Raw genomic sequence first — 17,025 nt, 5'->3', positions numbered from 1 at the left:
TGGCATTTCAGTCATTTGAAAGGTTTGGCGTGGATCAAATTCACCCCTCAATACAGTGATGAGGAAGCTGTGGCCCTTCGAACTCCCACCTGCCCCAGCTTGGACGGCCAATGGTCAGGGACGATAGTTGTTGTTGTACGACAGCACTGGGCAGGCCACAGGTTCTTCAGCCCTGATTTAACAGAAAGAACAGAATTACCAGTTATCTGCTTGTCCCTAGCCTTGCTAAGAACCCATGCTACCCATTCCATGAGCACCACAAGGTGTTCCCACTATCCTCAACAGAGCAGCGATGTGGCAGTAGACTCACTGTTTCGAAGTCACTGGCATTGCACGACTCGTTGCCGAAGCTGCACAGAACCAGCATCTGGTCCATCTGGTGCCCAGCGCGGTCATGGAGCTCCGTGAAATTGAACGGGAGGTTCCTTTCCCCCTTGCTCTGCATTAGCTTCTTACTCAGCACCTCCCGAACGTCCCCGTCCTCGCCCTTGGACACAGCAATCTTGTCATCGCCATCCAGGAAGCCCAGGTACTCTCCAGCCCAGTAGAGGTCATGGCCAGAGAGTTGGGAAAAGCGAAGAGGGTTGAGATTGCAGATGGTGATCGCTGGGAAAGTCAGACTGGGGAGGGTCTCTTCTTCCAGCGTGGTGTCATGAGGATACTGAAAGTAGAAATCCACTCGGTCTGCATAGACATGGATGAGGAAGCCAAGGGAGCCCAGGAAGGCCACGATCCACAGAAATTTGCGGCCTGTGTAGCCACCATGGTGGAAGATGTGGCTGATGCCATGGAGTGTTGAACTCCTGGCAAACTCTTCCAGGCTGGGGGCAGAAGTGGGTGGGTGTACCAAATGGGAAACCTCCTCAGTATGCCGGACTGCTTTGGGCAGAGGGGAGCAACTGTGCCAGGAGGGTATCTCCTCTGTCCATGTAGGCCCTGGCATACTTGCAGTGCCCTCTTAGAAATAGAGGATAGGTACAAACCCCACAAAGGCATGCAGTTAACAGTCAGAAGGCTCTGGAGTTTGGATGGGCTGGTGAGTGTTGCAGCGGCCCTCTCTGTCTAACAACAGGGCTCACTTACAGCAGCGTAGTATTAACAGCCACGGGGTGGGGAGGGGCTTGGCCTCATGCCTCGCCTAGGGCCCCTCCTGGGAGCTGAAAGACAGTAAACATGTTCATCCAGGGCAATTAGCACTGCCGGATCCCGGAAGAGCCTGTGCCAGATGAGGGGGAGCAAATGCGTCCCCTCGCAAACCGCAGGCTGAGTCCATCTCTGTCTCCTGGGACTGGGGCTGCTAATTAGCCTGAGGCATCATTGATTCACTCTAGCACTTAGTGAACAGGGCAGGTAAGCAAGCATATCCAGCTCCTGAAGAACAGTCCAGCCGGGAGAATGCAGGGCTAGGTCGTTTTGCTTCTTTCAGTGTGGTTGTGTATAATGGAAAATAAATACTTGAGTTGGAAGGGGGAAAGGTAATGGCCTCCTGGGCCAAATGCCCATAATCAGGAAGGAGTTGGGACCAACCAACCAAGGTGGGCTTGCAAGCAAAATGCAGCAGCTCATGGGGCAAAATGTCGCCACCATGTTGTGCTGCAACTGAAATGCTTGCACTGGCTGTCAATCAACTACAACACAAAGTTCAGGATTCTGGTCTTGGTATACAAAGTCTTATACAGCTTAAGGTGAGGATACCCAAAACATCATCTCACCCCTTAGATACCCAAATGATCACAGTGCTCTGCAAAAGAAGGCCTCCTGCTGATGCCATCTCACCAGGTGGTCCCTTCCCTAGGATGTCAGAATGAGACCTTTAGTGTGGCTACACCTGCCCTTTGAAACTCCTTCCTGTTACATGCCAGACAGGCACCACCTCTGTTGTCTCCTGGGCTCACTGAAGAGCTTAGTCTTTTCAACAAGCATTTTAAGTAGAGGGTCTTTTTTTATCCCAGTCTGCTTCTGTATTAAGATTTGAAATTGTTTTTTTTATTCATGTTTTTGCTAAATCACTTTGGGATGTTTTCTGGGAAGGAATTTGTAAATGAAATGATATAAATACCTAAAAAAAGAACTTTTGTTTGAGTTCTACCTACCCTTAGGGCTATGAGCATCAGCCTGAGGGATTCCAATGAGCAGGCCAGAATTCAGGTGAATGGCACAACTCTACAAATTACACCCTGAAGTTCTGAAGTTGCCCCCTTAAGCACATCCATACCCACCCACTGACCTCTTCAGAACTTAGGCAGCTTATAGCCCTGTTCATAGCAGGTCCCAAGTGGAAAGGTGTCAGGAGTGTGGGTCCCCAGCAGCCTTTCTAGGGCCTCAGCTGCATTATATATTTAAAGCTGAATTCTGCCTCTTTAAAAAGTCATGGTTTCTCTCTCTCTCTCTCTCTCCCCACCCCCACCCCCACCCCCAGAATCCTGGGAACTGTGGTTTGCTGAGTTGTTAGAAGGCACCTATTCATGTAACAAAGAGTTACATTTCTCAAAAGTGGTTTAACAGTCAATCCTTCTTTCCCGGGAACTTTGCAATCTGTACCTCTGTGAGAGGGGTAAGGGTCTCCTAACGACTCTCAGGACCCTTACCTAACAACAGTTCCCTGGTTTCTTTGGGGGTAAGCCATGGCTGTTTAAAGTGGCAGGATATTGTATAGTGCAGATGGGGCCGAGGTCAATATGTGGCCTGTGTTAAGGTGCAAGAAAGGCATGAAAACATATATGGGTAAGTATAGGCTTCTGTGGACAGATGTTTTCAAGCTTGGGGGTGAAATAGATTCAGGAGGAAGGGGGTTTGGGAGTACTGTAATCACAGCATGGCTTAAAATGCTTGGGAGAGAAATCCAGATTCATTGGATCAGCCTTTGCCAACCCTGTGCCCTCTAGATGTGCCCTCTACACCAGCCCAGGTTGATGGAAGTTGTACGCCAAAACATCTAGAAGGCAAAGTCTGCTCTGGACAGTCTAATATGCATATGATGATGGTTAAAAAGTGAAAGGGTGGGTTTCTCGTGTCTCACTGCATCAGAGGGACCCAGAAATGAGGGTATGAACCTGGGAATCTTACTCAGAGTATGGAGATTATAAAGGAAAGTAGAAGGCATGAATATTTGATTTAGTTCACAGTGGACTAGACATATACCGTAATTGAATGAACAAACAAGCTTTCACTTGATGGGTGAAGGGTAATTGATTTGAACTAGGAGCTGGTGGGGGGTAAAGGAACGTCTCCTAGGAGAGAGATGGGAAAGAACGGCTAAAAGCTTTTGAGAGGAAAAGTATTTAAACAGAGATAGAATTATACAGTGCAGGCATGCTGAGGCAGATCAGGGAGAAAGCCAGATTTACCTGGATCCCTTAATGCAGTCTCCTGGGAGAGAGGCAGGGCTGGACAAGGGCTGCAATTTCTGGGGTCATCCCTCCCCCAAGGGTGCCAGTCACTGTCCCCACACCATTTTCCCGTTCTGCCAACCATACACCCACTTCACTGACAGTGCTTCAGTGAGGGAATTTTAGACCAGGAATGGGGAACCTGTGATCTTCCAGATGTTGGGGGACTTCAGTTCCCATTATCCTTGGTTATTGGTCTTACTGGCTGGGGCAGATAGGAGTTGGAGTCCAAGGGCCTGCTTTAGATAACGGATGCAATGGTCGTATTGGAGGGCAGAGGGGCTTCCCTTTTTTTAGATGGCAACGTCTACTACACATGCTTCAAATGTTCAGCTGTGTTTGGGAGCCCTCCTGCTGAGTGGGAGCCTGCACTTCTGCCCTAATACAGTACCACTGTTCACAGACTCTCTTTTCAATAACTGCGTCTCACCTTCCCATACTCCCTTTGGCCACAGTTTAACCTGCTGCAAATTCACACTCATGTTCTGGGGATGAGGGTGTGGATGGATGATTCAATTACTAACAACTTACGGGGGGTTGCAAGAGAATTAGGACTGACCATGCTGTCTTATGAATTGCTTCCCATATACATCTTTGAAAGGAATTATGTCCTTCCATCCTTCAACCCTCAGGGCTGCTTGAGAAAGCTGATGAAGAAGACCCTTTGTTACCCCTGAACAGATGGTAACTTCTTGGGTATGGGGGAATGAGGCTCCTCCGTTAGACACAGGCTCCCAGACAGCAATGCTCAGATTCAGCGTGATCCACCTCCCCATCTCTCTCTCTCTCTCCACACACACACATACAGGCACACACTTTCAAGCAAGGCTTTAAATCCATTAGCTTTGCATAATTAGATTTTTCTCAATTACCAGATTATGATAATTACTGGCTCGTTTGTAACAGCTAGCTCATAATCCGGTATCATTGCACTTGGAGACGAGCCAGGTGCTGTGTTGTGTCGCTGGAGCAGTGAGAGTGTCGGCACCGGCAGACGAGCCAGGAGACTCCACCAGAAGAGACTGTGCAGCCGGCACTCACCTTGGCCTGGCACTTGACTGATAAGAAAGAACGGCTTTTGCCTGGGCACACTGCACGGCTCCCTCTTAACTATCTTAAGAAACATGAGAAGAGCTCTGCTAGACCAGGTCAGGTCGCTGGCCTATCTATTCCAGAAGCCCATTTCCACAGTGGGCAACCAAATGCATATGGGAAACCCACAGGAAGGACCCGAGTGCAACACCACTCTCCCCACGTGTGATTCCCAGCCCACTGCCTCTGACCCTAGAGGTGGTGATATAGATAGAGCAATCACAGGAGAACAACACATGGGAGAAAGTGTGAGAGACTCCCATCAGTACACTCAGGCAATCTTCTTGCCCTCCAGACTGTCCTTTTAGCATGGGCCATTCAGGGATCCTTCACAGCACTGTGTGCTGCAAAGAGGACCCCAGTCCTCACGTTGCTGCAGCTTTTCTTGTTCTTTGGTCAGCAGAGCCCTAATGGGAGACACACCTGTGCAACTTGTTTGTTACAAGGATTCCTCTAAAGGTTTCCTCTCTTTCAACACACACATACAAATCAAACCCAAACTTAGCTCACTGGTTGGGACTTAGACAACTGGGGGATCAAAAGAATGCATGTTGCAGCAACAGTCACAAGAAAAAATCAGTGCAGGCAGTTAGCTACAGATTTTCACCATGTTAGTGCCATCTAGCCTACTCTGTCTCCTAGTCACTTTATGCAGGACTCATTTGTTATTGTTATTATTATTATTAGTAGTAGTAGTACTTTTTTCTTTAAAAATGTTTAGGGGTACTCTCATTTTGACTCAAGAAAATCACCATTTTATAAGTTCAAATTGGGAAAAATAAATACAGTAAATGGTCAAAAGTACAAAGATTCAAAAAAATGTTTAGGAGCATGTGTACCCCTGCATCCCTCCAGAAAAAAGCACTGATTATTTCTCCAGGAGGTCCCACGTCTTACTTGCTTCCTCAGGACACAGGGGGTTACAAAATACAATAAATAACCTTGACAAGAGGTCAAGAGGTAGGTTGGTTATTTTTGTTTATTTACTAGTGAGAAGATAAGCAAGCATGTGCTTATGGAATGTGTGTGCGTGTGCATGAGTGAGTAGGGTGAATGTGCATGCAGAGCAGAGGTTGATGGATATGCTGCCCAAACCATTGGCAGCTGGCTTGCACAGAAGTAGAAAGATAATCAAAATTGCTTAGGCATAATTGACCTATAATTCTAAGGCTCTACTAAACCCAGTGCAAATTCCAGAATGCAAATTAATGGTTAGTTCTGAAAATAGCTAAAAGAAAAGTATTGTGTGATCATTTCATCAAAAGTACAACATAGTTGGAACTACTAAACACGTAATGTATCTGCTTCCCTAAAGTGTGCAAGAAAGAATGATCGTGCAGTAGATCTGAAAGTAGATCTGCAGCACACTCCTATGCATATTTTCTCAGAAGCAAGTCCCACTAAAGTTAATGAGGCTGACTCCCTAATACATGTGTTCAGGATTGCAGCTTTAAGGAGGGACATGTTTTATTTGTATTTCATCTCATTTTCGTAAACTGCCTGGAAACACTGCTGAAGGGCAGTGTAGAAATGTTTTACATAAAACAAATAAATCATTGTGCCATTCTATTCTTACAGCCTCAAGACTTCCCCCTGAATTCCATTATCATTTTCTGTTGCTTCTACACTCCCATTCAGTGGACTCTGCGCTCCCTGCACTGGTTTGGGAGGCAGTGTACAGGTGATGTTAGCCACAATCCATATCCATCCTGCACTTTTTAAAGGAAATACTGTACTTGGATGTGCTTGGATGTGCTCCCCCCCCCAGCTTCAATCCAAATTGAAAAAAAGAATGCCCTCATTGTATGATAATCCAGGAAGGTGAACACAGCCTTAAGGCTCTTCAGCGAGGTTGAGGGTGTTGCTTTTCTGCAATCAGCTGGAAGCAGAATTATAATGGTGGCTCCACACAGCCCTTAATATCTACTTATTTACTGTATTATACTCTACCTTTCAGACAGATATCATCTCCCCAAGCAGTTCACAGCAATTCTCTCCCTCCTACAAAAAAGGGTCGTGCCCTCAAGATTACAAACTTAAGAAGGCATACAAAAGAGTAGGGTGGAGAGGAAAGATGCAGGAGGGAGGCCATCGCCGATTTGACAATGACAGAGCAAGGCAGCTGTGCCTGACCCAGGACCCTTCATCCCCCTGGTTGAAATTTCTCAAGTCCCAGGAGTAAGTGGCTGTTGCCAGCAAGTATTCTTTCCCCTGCAGCTGCTGCTTCTCTAGCCAATGGCTGAGGTCAGGCTGGTCTTTCCCTTGCCATTATGTTTTGTGCAGGTGGGAGGGACTGCAGTCTCTCAAGGTCTTCCCACAGGTCCTCCTCCTCCTCTGGCCAATGGCTGGAGGTAAGCATCATCACCACCAACCCAATTTTTGTTTGCTTGTAAAATAAAATAAAATAAAATAATAAAACAAAACAAATAATACTAATATATAATATATAAATTTTGTATTATTTATAAATAATTTATTATTATTATTATCATCATCATTATCAAACAAGTGGGATTGCTCTGGCTACAAGTAAGAAACTGAAGAGCAGCTTGCGGCTGGAAGGTATGAGGAACTGATTAACGACAGCAGGAGTGGGGAACTTTTTCAGTCACTTCTTGATAACATTATGGGGGTCACACGTCAGTGGTGGGTGGAACTAGGGACAACAAATGGGTGATGCAACAAATGTGAATTTTACATTTGTGTAGTTGGCTATTTTATACACACACCTTCTTTCCTTTTTCTAGGGCCTAGACAAACAAGAAGCATGATTAGGGCTCAAGGGCACATTCCAGCTAGGCAAACACAGTCAAAGAAGGTGCAAAGCAGGACCAGCACAGCATGTGGCCCGAGGAAAAGGATTGTGGCCTCCTGGGTGATGGATGCTGCCTGGGGAACACCTGCCTGGGGAACACACAGAAAAGCCTTTGGCTTGAGGTTTCCCACTCCTCAATTAAAGGGCCAGTAGCTGGGAGAAGCCTCAGTATTGCTGTGTCAGTCCCCAGGCAGGCTGGCACAGTGATTGCATTTTACATTTTTCTAAAAACTCACTGAGTCTGAAAAAAAGGTTGGTCAACACAGAAAGCAAGCATTGTGCAACAGTTTGGCAATGATCTCATCTTGATTATTTGTAAAAACTGAGTAAGCAAACTATTCTGGAGAAAACGGCTAGTGGAAGCAGTGCTTTCCTAACTGACTTTTGCATAGTTCACCCTCCCTTCAACTACTATTGTTTTCTGGATGCGCTCCACCTGCCAAAAAAATTTTTTTTTTGTATCCTTAGGAAACAAATCAGTGCACCCTTAATTGAAAATGGCATATGGCAGAGGATGCTTTTGGGCCCATGGGGTAGGGAGAGTTCTTATTATTGATGGATGGCGCCTGCAAAACATCAGCACAATATGCTTCTGCCACTGAAAGTGGAAACAGAACTAGTAAGAAATAGTAAAGGTAAAGGTACCCCTGACCGTTAGGTCCAGTTGCGGACGACTCTGGGGTTGCGACGCTCATCTCGCTTTACTAGCTGAGAGAGCCGGTGTACAGCTTCCAGGTCATATGGCCAGCATGACTAAGCTACTTCTGGCAAACCAGAGCAGCACACAGAAATGCCATTTACCTTCCCGCTGGAGCGGTACCTATTTATCTACTTGCACTTTGACATGCTTTCGAACTGCTAGGTGGGCAGGAGCTGGGACTGAGCAATGGGAACTCACCCCGTCACGGGGATTCGAACTACCATCCTTCTGATCAGCAAGCCCTAGGCTCAGTGGTTTAGACCACAGCCCCACCAACGTCCCTAAGAAATAGTTGTTGTTGTTTAGTCGTTTAGTCATGTCCGACTCTTCGTGACCCCATGGACCAGAGTACGCCAGGCACTTCTGGCTTCCACTGCCTCCCGCAGTTTCGTCAGACTCAAGTTGGTGTCTTCGAGAACACTGTCCAACCATCTCGTCCTTTGTCGTCCAACCGTCCAGAAATAGTAGGAAAATGTAAAAAAAACCATTCAAAACAGTTGGGGAGGGGGATGTATATAAACCTATAGGCATCCATACTGAATGTTCTGTGTAGCTTGTGTCACCCCATTTCAAAAATATGGTGGGGAAGGTGAGTACACAAGCACACAAACATATGTACAAGTGTGATATGAATTGATTTTCTATCCACACAAGAACAAGGTAAAACATTTATCATGGCAACTTGGCTAACAGACCGAAAAGAAGGGATATGATTGAAGTATGCATAATTATATAATGAAGAGGGAATCGTTGCTTACCCTTCTACTTAATGCTGGCACAGGAGGGTACCTGGTGAAATTAGTATGCACACCACAAATTGATTGAAACCAATATAATGCAACATTCTAAGTCTTTGTCCAGCTGATCAAATGAGATCTCGCCCCTCTACTTTTCAAACCCCACCCCACCCTGGTTCTTCCTCTGCCAGTGCTTGAATTAAGTGGGGAGCAGAGGAGGCAACAGTCAACTCTGTTAGCTCCTATTTTCAGAAGGCTACAGGACGACACGATGTGGGGTTGGGTGGAGGGTGAGTCTTGAGGATTTTTGCACAGGCCTCCTTACCTTCTCCATGATTCAAGCACTGCTCTGTGCTCCTGCCCGGGTTCTTTGCTCTACTGACAAGCCAAATGTCAATCTTTTACTTAAGCCTCATTATTGCTTCTGTGCCCCATCAGTGCCCCCCTGCCTATCAGCACCCTTCCATTAGAAAGCTTTCCCATATCGGACTACCTTCCTCTAATATAATTTCCCAGCACCTCTCAAAAACAAATCTCATCTTCAGCCTGGCTTTTCTTGGGGCTGACCGTTCTTTACCTTTTGCGTTCTTTCGCTTAATGTGTGCCACCTTCAATTAGATTGTAAGCCTGCGGGCAGGAATGCCATATATTGTGCATCTTCTGCTGGTTTTAGTTGCTTTAATATGTGTGTGTTGGGGGTGGAAGCAAACACAACATTAGGAATTATTTGGAGAAGGGTTGAAAAACAGGGAGCCGCCATCATAGTCTCAAGGGATAGTTCAGTCGGTACAGCATGAGATTCTTAATCTCAGGATGGTGGGTTTGTGCCTCACATTGGGCAAAAATTTCCTGCAGTGAAGGGAGTTGGACTAGGTGACCATCATGTTTCCTTCCAACTCCATGATTCTATGATCAAAACTACCTGTTTTAACTCTGGAGTGGAATTTTCAGCCATTATATGCTGTTTCCTCCAAGGCTGTTGGTTGAGACCCAGAGACTATGCCTTCTCATCATATGGAGGATTTTGTGGGAGGCTTAGGGGTCCAGCCAGCTGGGAAAAATCAGGAGGAGTGCCCAAGAATCCCAGGGAGAGGCAGGGCATCAAGAGATGAGAGATTTTCCCCTTGTCATCCCAGGAGAAATGCACATCTTCAGACCAGGAATTCCCACAGGAGAGGGATTCTTGCACATAACTGAGTTTCTCTGCCTCTGCTCAAAACCTTGACAGGTAGGCAGGGAAACTTGTTGGGACAAAAAAAAAAAAATTTCCTTCAGTAGCACCTTAAAGACCAACTAAGTTTTTATTTTGGTATGAGCTTTCGTGTGCATGCACACTTCTTCAGATAGAAGACAACTTTGTAGTGCCCATGAAATCTTTTTGCTGCTGCTCATGAACTCCTGACCCTTGGGCCCTTGCTCTTGGACTACAATTTTTGTTGTTACTCCTTTCCCTTGTAAGAGCACATGGACTGGATTCTGCTCCTTCCTAGCCGCTGCGTTTGTACCATTAGGCTGCTGTAATAAAAGCTGGCTCCTTTACTTACAAGTAAATACCTCTACAGTTTGGTCTTGGTAGAGGGCCAGAACAAAGACAGATAAAGAATCTTTACTTCATTTCTCATAATACTGGAACTTGAGCTTGCCCAGTTAAATTGATTGGCGGCTTCACACAATGCACAATTTTAGAAGACATTCCCTACCACAAGATGTGACAATGGCCACTTGCTTATTTATTTAGTGCACACAGGGATGAGGAACCTCACGTCCAAGTGTCTCTCTGTGAATATGATGCTCCAGGCCTCTAATGGAGGATGGAGTGATGACTTTTGTGTGGCTTGAAGGTGGCCTACTATGCAAAGGTAAGAGACACAGACTTTTGCCCCTGGCCCCACCAACCACATGCATGTGGCCCCCATAATGCACTCCATGCTGGAATGTGTCCCTTGACCTGGAAAGTTTCCTCAACCCTGATTTATTATAAGAATAAGCCACCCTTGGCTCCTGTACAATATTGAAATAATAAAAGGCAGGGGGAGTACAATGAATATCAGGATAGAATTGCAGAAAACAGTGGTAATGGGTGGCTTTTAAAAGGGTTATTAAAAATAATGGAGCATAGGTCTATGAGTGTTATTACCTAAGTGGAACCTCCAGGGCCAGAGGTAGTGTAACCCTGAATACCAAATGACAAGTATGAACAACAGGGAAGAACTGGTACCTTCATGCCATACTTACGGGCTTTTCAGAGGCATTGGCTGGCCACTGTGAAGAGGATGATGAATTAGGTGGGCCTCTTCTTGCATTAATCAGTGTGTGTTTCAACTGCACTAGTCCTTTCACTGTAGTCCTGCTATTTCCCCTTCAAGGGCAATGGAACAATTTCCAGTTTGGTTGTAATGGATGGGGAGAGTTCATTGCCACTCACATTGCTTGAAATATGCATATGCATATACATATACATATATCAGGACAAACGTGTGCCACAACCTTCAAATACGTAAAATAAAAGCAAATGTGTAATAAGATGGTGCAGCATTGCAGCAGTGGTGAGGCCAGGGTGTGCCTTTTGGTGACTGCTACTGCCATGTACAGGGAGTTTTAGCTAAAACAGGAGTAGGGAGCCTGGTGCCTTCCAGAAGTTACAGGGCTTCAGTTCCTGTAATCCCTGCCCATTGGTCATGCTGGTTAGGGGCAGTGGGTGTTATAGAGTCTAGCAACATCCAGGAGGGGCACAGGTTTACCCACCCTCTGCTCTGAAACACACTATACAGTAGCTGCAAATGATGTCCTCTCTCTGGGGACAAAGCCACAAGCTCCCATTGAAAAACATTAAGGCTTGAGTGCTTGGGAAATGTGATATTCCAGCAAGAGGAGTGCCGCCTTGAGGGAAGATGTCTTGACTCTCTGCAACAAATGGGAAACGTTTAGCATTTCTTCATGCTGAAAACTGAAAGCCTGAAAAGAGCCTGAAAGTGATGAAGGCCAGCAATATTAATGAGTTCATAAAGGCTGTAATCCTGCATGTGGTTAGAAAGCGATGCAGGATGGGTTACAACCCCAGAGTACCACAAAAATGTAGAGGACACAAGGATTTTTAAAGCTGTTCAGAGAAGCCCTTTCAGAGGTTCAGAGAAGCCCAGGCCACTTCCAGCTTTTGAGGGCTTTAGCCTATATATATATACAGTATATATATATATATATATATATAGAGAGAGAGAGAGAGAGAGAGAGAGAGAGAGAGAGAGAGAGAGAGAGAGAGAGAGAGAGACAACACCCAAAAACAAGGCACCGAAAAAGAAAAAAAGTGAGTGATTTGTTTATATAATCAGCTGATCTGAGAGAACATGTCAATCATGGTCTAATCTTGTGCCATCAGAATCAATATTTCTTATTAATATTTATGAACATTTTTAAGTCTTTAATATGACAAAATCAATGGGTTGACTTGTAACTAACAAAGCCGTCTCATTAGCACAAGGACTTCTGCCTGCTCAACAAGACTTTCTCTCCCTCTCCTCAGGGTGGAAGTACTTGCAGAAAGACTTCATTGGATACAACCCTATATCAGGCTGGGTATACACCTGCAGCTTAAAATGCAGTGAGCCCCCGCCTGTTGTGTTTCAAGTCACACTTGCACTTTGCTACACACACCACAGTCTGGGCGAGGATATCATCACCTGATACACAGCATGACTAAGCCACTTCTGGCAAACCAGAGCAGCGCGTAGAAACGCCGCTTACCTTCCCGCCGGAGCGGTACCTATTTGTCTACTTGCACTTTGACATGCTTTTGAACTGCCAGGTTGGCAGGAGCAGGGACCGAGCAATGGGAGCTCACCCCGTCATGGGGATTTGAACTGCCGACCTTCTGATCGGCAAGCCCTAGGCTCTGTGGTTTCAAACACCAGCAGTGAAAGCACCCTGGAGCCAGAGTAAACAGCAATGCATACACAGTCTCAGTTAACAGAACAGCCTTTTACCCAAGCACATCTTGTTTGCTCAAATTTGCAGCTCAAAGCTGAGAGTGTGTGTCACATTTTGTTCTGATGTGCATAAGTTGCGTGTCAATAGCCCGTCACCCGCGTGGAGTAAATACCACACAAGGACACGTGATTTTAGGTTAATGGGTAGATAAAGGCCACAACGTTATTGGTTATAGCATGTGAGTGGTATTGGCTTAGGCACTGGATGGGAACGCAACACGTGATTCCACCCGACCGGTGTGGAGACACTTAAAGGTTAACGAACAGTGGGAGGAGCTTGTTGGTGCAAATACAACTGGAAGCTTCCCCTGACGTCACTGGGGTTTGTGCCATGGCCCTAACCCCAGTAGGGCATCGGACGGGATCCGCGACTGCCAGATCCCCTTAACGCATAGCTGTCAAGTTTTCCCTTTTCTTGCGAGGAAGCCTATTCAGCATAAGGGAATTTCCCTTGAAAAAAGGGAGAACTTGACAGCTATGCCTTAACGGGATACCCCTGGGAGGTAGGTGATGGCCATAACCTGACCTCTGACACACAACACAGATAATCACATATTGAATAATCCAATGCCTAACCGCCAATACCAAAAGTTGTGACGAATTGCTATGAGGTAGGCGAAAAAAACAAGAGGCTGGTGCCAATTTGCCAAATGGATTAAAAAAAACTCCTACCAAGCCCCTTGGGCAACCAAGGCGACCAACTGAAGTCCACAGCACGGTCAAAGCAAAGCATGCCTAAAGGGAGGGAGGGTGGGTAATCCGATGCCGGCAGGAAGTAAAGAGAAAGATCCCCCTCCGCAGCAGTCGTTTAAACGGAGCTGGACTCCACCCCCCAGTGAGTCCTATTGGCCAGCTGAGGGGTATGACACGGCAGTGGGGAGGGGCTGGGGGCAGACCACACCCCTCTGCAGACGCGGGAGGCGGGCTCCGTGCACAACCCCTCTGTCTACATCTCAGGTCTCCTTTGAGCTTGAGACCCAAACCAAATGGAGCTCCGGGCCCCCCTCTCATTGAACCTGCCCTCAGTAGCTTTGTAACAGATCCCTAAACAACAAGTCAGAGTGAGTCAATGGCAACCTCTTTCTATTGAAGGATACAGCTGTGTACCTTGTGGCTTGGTCTTCGCCCGTAACTAACCAACTTCCCTCAGGTGTGGTGGAGCACCCGCTCTTGTTGCCCATATTTCAAAGAAAAGCGAAGGTGGACATCTGCACAAAGGAGGGGTGATCCACAATATGTTGTTAACTCTAGCTCCCCTCAGGCTCGGCCAGCATGACCAGTGGTTGGAGATGATGAGTGCTGTACTGCAACATCTATAGGGCCTTGTGTTCCCATACCCTCCAACATTTCTCCGATGAAAATAGGGATGTCCCATTACATAATGATAATTTTACTATTTATACCCCACACATCTTACTGGGTTGCCCCAGCCACTCTGGGCAGCTTCCAACATATATAGTAACATAATAAAACATTAAACATTTTTTTTAAAAAAAAATCCTATATAGGGTTGCCTTCAAATGACTCGGGTTGGATAACTCCAAACCTGCAACATTTCTCCAATGAAATTAGGAACATCCTAAGGAAAAGTGGGACATTCCGGGATCAAATCCAAAAACTGGAATGGCTTCTCTAAATCAGGGACATCCCTGGAAAAAAGGGACACTTGGAGGGAACATAAAAAGGAACATAAAGGAGGCTCTCCTGGGTCGATGCCAGTCACAGAGCCTGAAGAAACCGTAAACAGAAGCTGCAAATAGAGCACTCCAGTCTTCTGAGCAGGGTTGGCTCAAGATATTTTGCTGCTTGATGGACAAGGTGATGCCACCACCTTCCAACATTACAGAAGTGACTTCACAAGCAGTTGAATCGTCCCTCCTTTGTGCAGACATCCACCTTCTCTTTGGCTCACAACTTAAGCAAGTTGCTTGAAACGCAAAGACAAGTTCTGCTTGCCTACTTCCCACAGGCATCTGGTCAGCCACTGTGAGCATAGGATGTTGGACTAGATGGGCCTTTGGCCTGATCCAGAAGGGCTTTTAATGTTCTTAAGTGAGGGAATGAGTGGGAGAGTCTCTTGGGCTTTCTACCTTCTTTCAAGGAATGGTTCCCTTTTTAGAATTAAAATGGATTGTTGCTTGTTTTTTTAGGGAACAATTTCTTAAAATAAGAAGCGGGTAACTAGCCAAAGACTAAGCACCTGGGCAACCTGAGAGTAGGTGTGCGCAGTTAAAAAATGTGAGGCAGATGGGTAAGTGTAGTCTGCCTAAGTTCACAGGGCAGGACTTGAGGACTTTGTAGAAGAGACAGGCTGTGTGATGTGTTGGCGTGAGCAGCATTTACAGTCCCACACTAAACATACTTATTCAAAAGCCCCACTGGGTTCAATTGGACTTACTTTCCAGTAAACATTGCTAGGATTGCTGTCTTCTTTTGACTTTACTGTACATCACAGATGTAAAAAATATATAAAAAGAGCTCCTTGCTCTTTTAAAAATCAGCTGCCTTGATTTTCCACAGGATTCGTTTGCAAGAAAAAGCATAGATCAGGACCAGAGCCATCAACTCTCCCACCCTTTCTTCTTTTCTTTGAAGTATTTCAGAGATCTAAAAAAAATTCACCCCTCTCTTAGCTGAGGCAGGCCAGGTAGTATAGAAGCAACAAGCTTCCACTGAACTCAAGCAAGCTAGCCTGCTGTAGCTGCAGCAACATCATTAAGTGCATTGTCTGTAATTAGGGAACAAGTTGCAGAAAGAGAAACATGTTGTCCTAATCTATGCTTCTGCAAATTCAAGCCCGCTAAGAATGATTTGACTGAAGTATTAAAGCCAGCTTTGTGCTTGCTCTCTCCCTCCCTAAAGCCTTTACAACATATGGAAATTAGCCATATTTCCATAGGATCAAAGAGTATATTAGCTTATCTGAACAGTAGGACTAGCTATGCAAATCTCAGAGGGCTTTACTTATTGTTATTGTTATTGTTAGTGAGAGAGAGCCATTCACTCCAATTCCTTAGGTGCAGCAGAAGAGGAGAGGCAGCTTCAGAAGCTGGTGAGGTGGCTTCACTGCTATTAAGAAAATACCACAATGCCAGCATTTCCATGTTCAGTCAGCAAGGAAGACCCCTCCATGCCAGCCCTCGCAAGGTCTTCCAAAGGAGCAGATGGCTTGAACAATTCTGCTCCTCCATAGTACCATCAGAGTCGCTAGCAAATAAAGGCTACACTGTAAACAAAAGGCATGATGGAGGAGCATTGATGGACAGCTGGTTATACACATATGAGGAGGGAGAATCTTTTATCCGTGTTAACAGTGCAATCCTTATGAATGCCACATTTTAAAATTGAACATAAAGAATTTATACACTGCCATTTCTTATTGTTTCCATCTGGGTACAGAGGAGAAGCAGGGCTATTTCATCGCCTCTGCGGAGAGATTTACTTTGGCCCTGTCTCAACTGTACTGTAGCTGCAGCCACTGCATTCCAGTTGATTGCTGCAATAAACTGCAACTTCAAGAACTGGTGCATGAGCTTGGTTTTCTCCCACTCCTCCCTCTTTCTCCCTTCTTCCTTGTGTGTCATGTCTGTTGACTGGTAAGCAAGGACTACCTTACTATTGATATTTTACAGGTCACTAATCAGGGTCTTTTAAGCAAATTTCAGAATAAAAATGTTTTGAATAAATAAATGCAAAAATCATACATATGATTTTGTAAATAGTGTGCATGGGCAGTGTCCCACGACTTAGGATCATAACACTGGCAAAGCCAGGGGAACCATTATCCACTAGCATAGAAATACTGCTTCAAGGGGGACTGGAGATGTTGGTCAGTGATCATCAGCTCCAAGCAAATCAATACGGTGTGCAGTCCGCTTCTCCTATGAACATGCAAAATCTGCTGTTTTGCAGCAAGGGATTAGAGTGGGTTGCTGCCTCACAGCTCTAGGTGGAGAATGTTGGTTATCTGATTGATCTCAATTCATCCAAGCCCAGCTATGGGGTGAAAATGGCCTCCAATGCACCGATGGAGGCCTTATGCCAAAAAATGAACAGGGGTAGGGCTATTCTGGACCTTCCAGCAACTTTTGATACCAACTATCTGGATCTTAGGGGACTTTTTTGCAGTGCTTCTGATATGAGCACCCTCAGGTGGTGGTGCTGGGGGGTTTCTTGCTCTACCACATAGCCTTTGGTTTATGGGGGCTGGGGGAGTTGTTTCTATATTCTCCCCCATGTCTTTTATCATCTACATGACGCTGCTGGGCGGAAGTCATCCAAAGGTCAGGGATGCAGAATCACCAGTGTG

General features: G+C 45.8%; 1 protein-coding gene across 2 annotated transcripts in view; it reads right to left on the bottom strand.

Annotated features, from left to right (window-relative positions):
* The window catches only part of ASIC4 (acid sensing ion channel subunit family member 4), a 262,965-nt gene that overhangs the window by 227,404 nt on the left and 18,536 nt on the right, over positions 1-17,025 (bottom strand). The window contains exon 3 of one of the 2 annotated variants that reach the window (XM_088653080.1): positions 311-661. In XM_088653080.1, coding sequence (XP_088509206.1) covers positions 311-661 — 351 coding nt within the window. Of the gene's footprint in view, positions 1-310; positions 959-17,025 lie in introns of those variants that run through there. The other variant, XM_088653052.1, reaches the window with a different exon arrangement.

The sequence above is a fragment of the Zootoca vivipara genome, chromosome 1, assembly GCF_965207765.1.
Source record: "Zootoca vivipara chromosome 1, rZooViv2.hap1.1, whole genome shotgun sequence".
NCBI classification, from domain to species: domain Eukaryota; kingdom Metazoa; phylum Chordata; class Lepidosauria; order Squamata; family Lacertidae; genus Zootoca; species Zootoca vivipara.
Note: the sequence above shows the minus strand (reverse complement) of the source record. Positions and strands in the feature narration are given on the sequence as shown.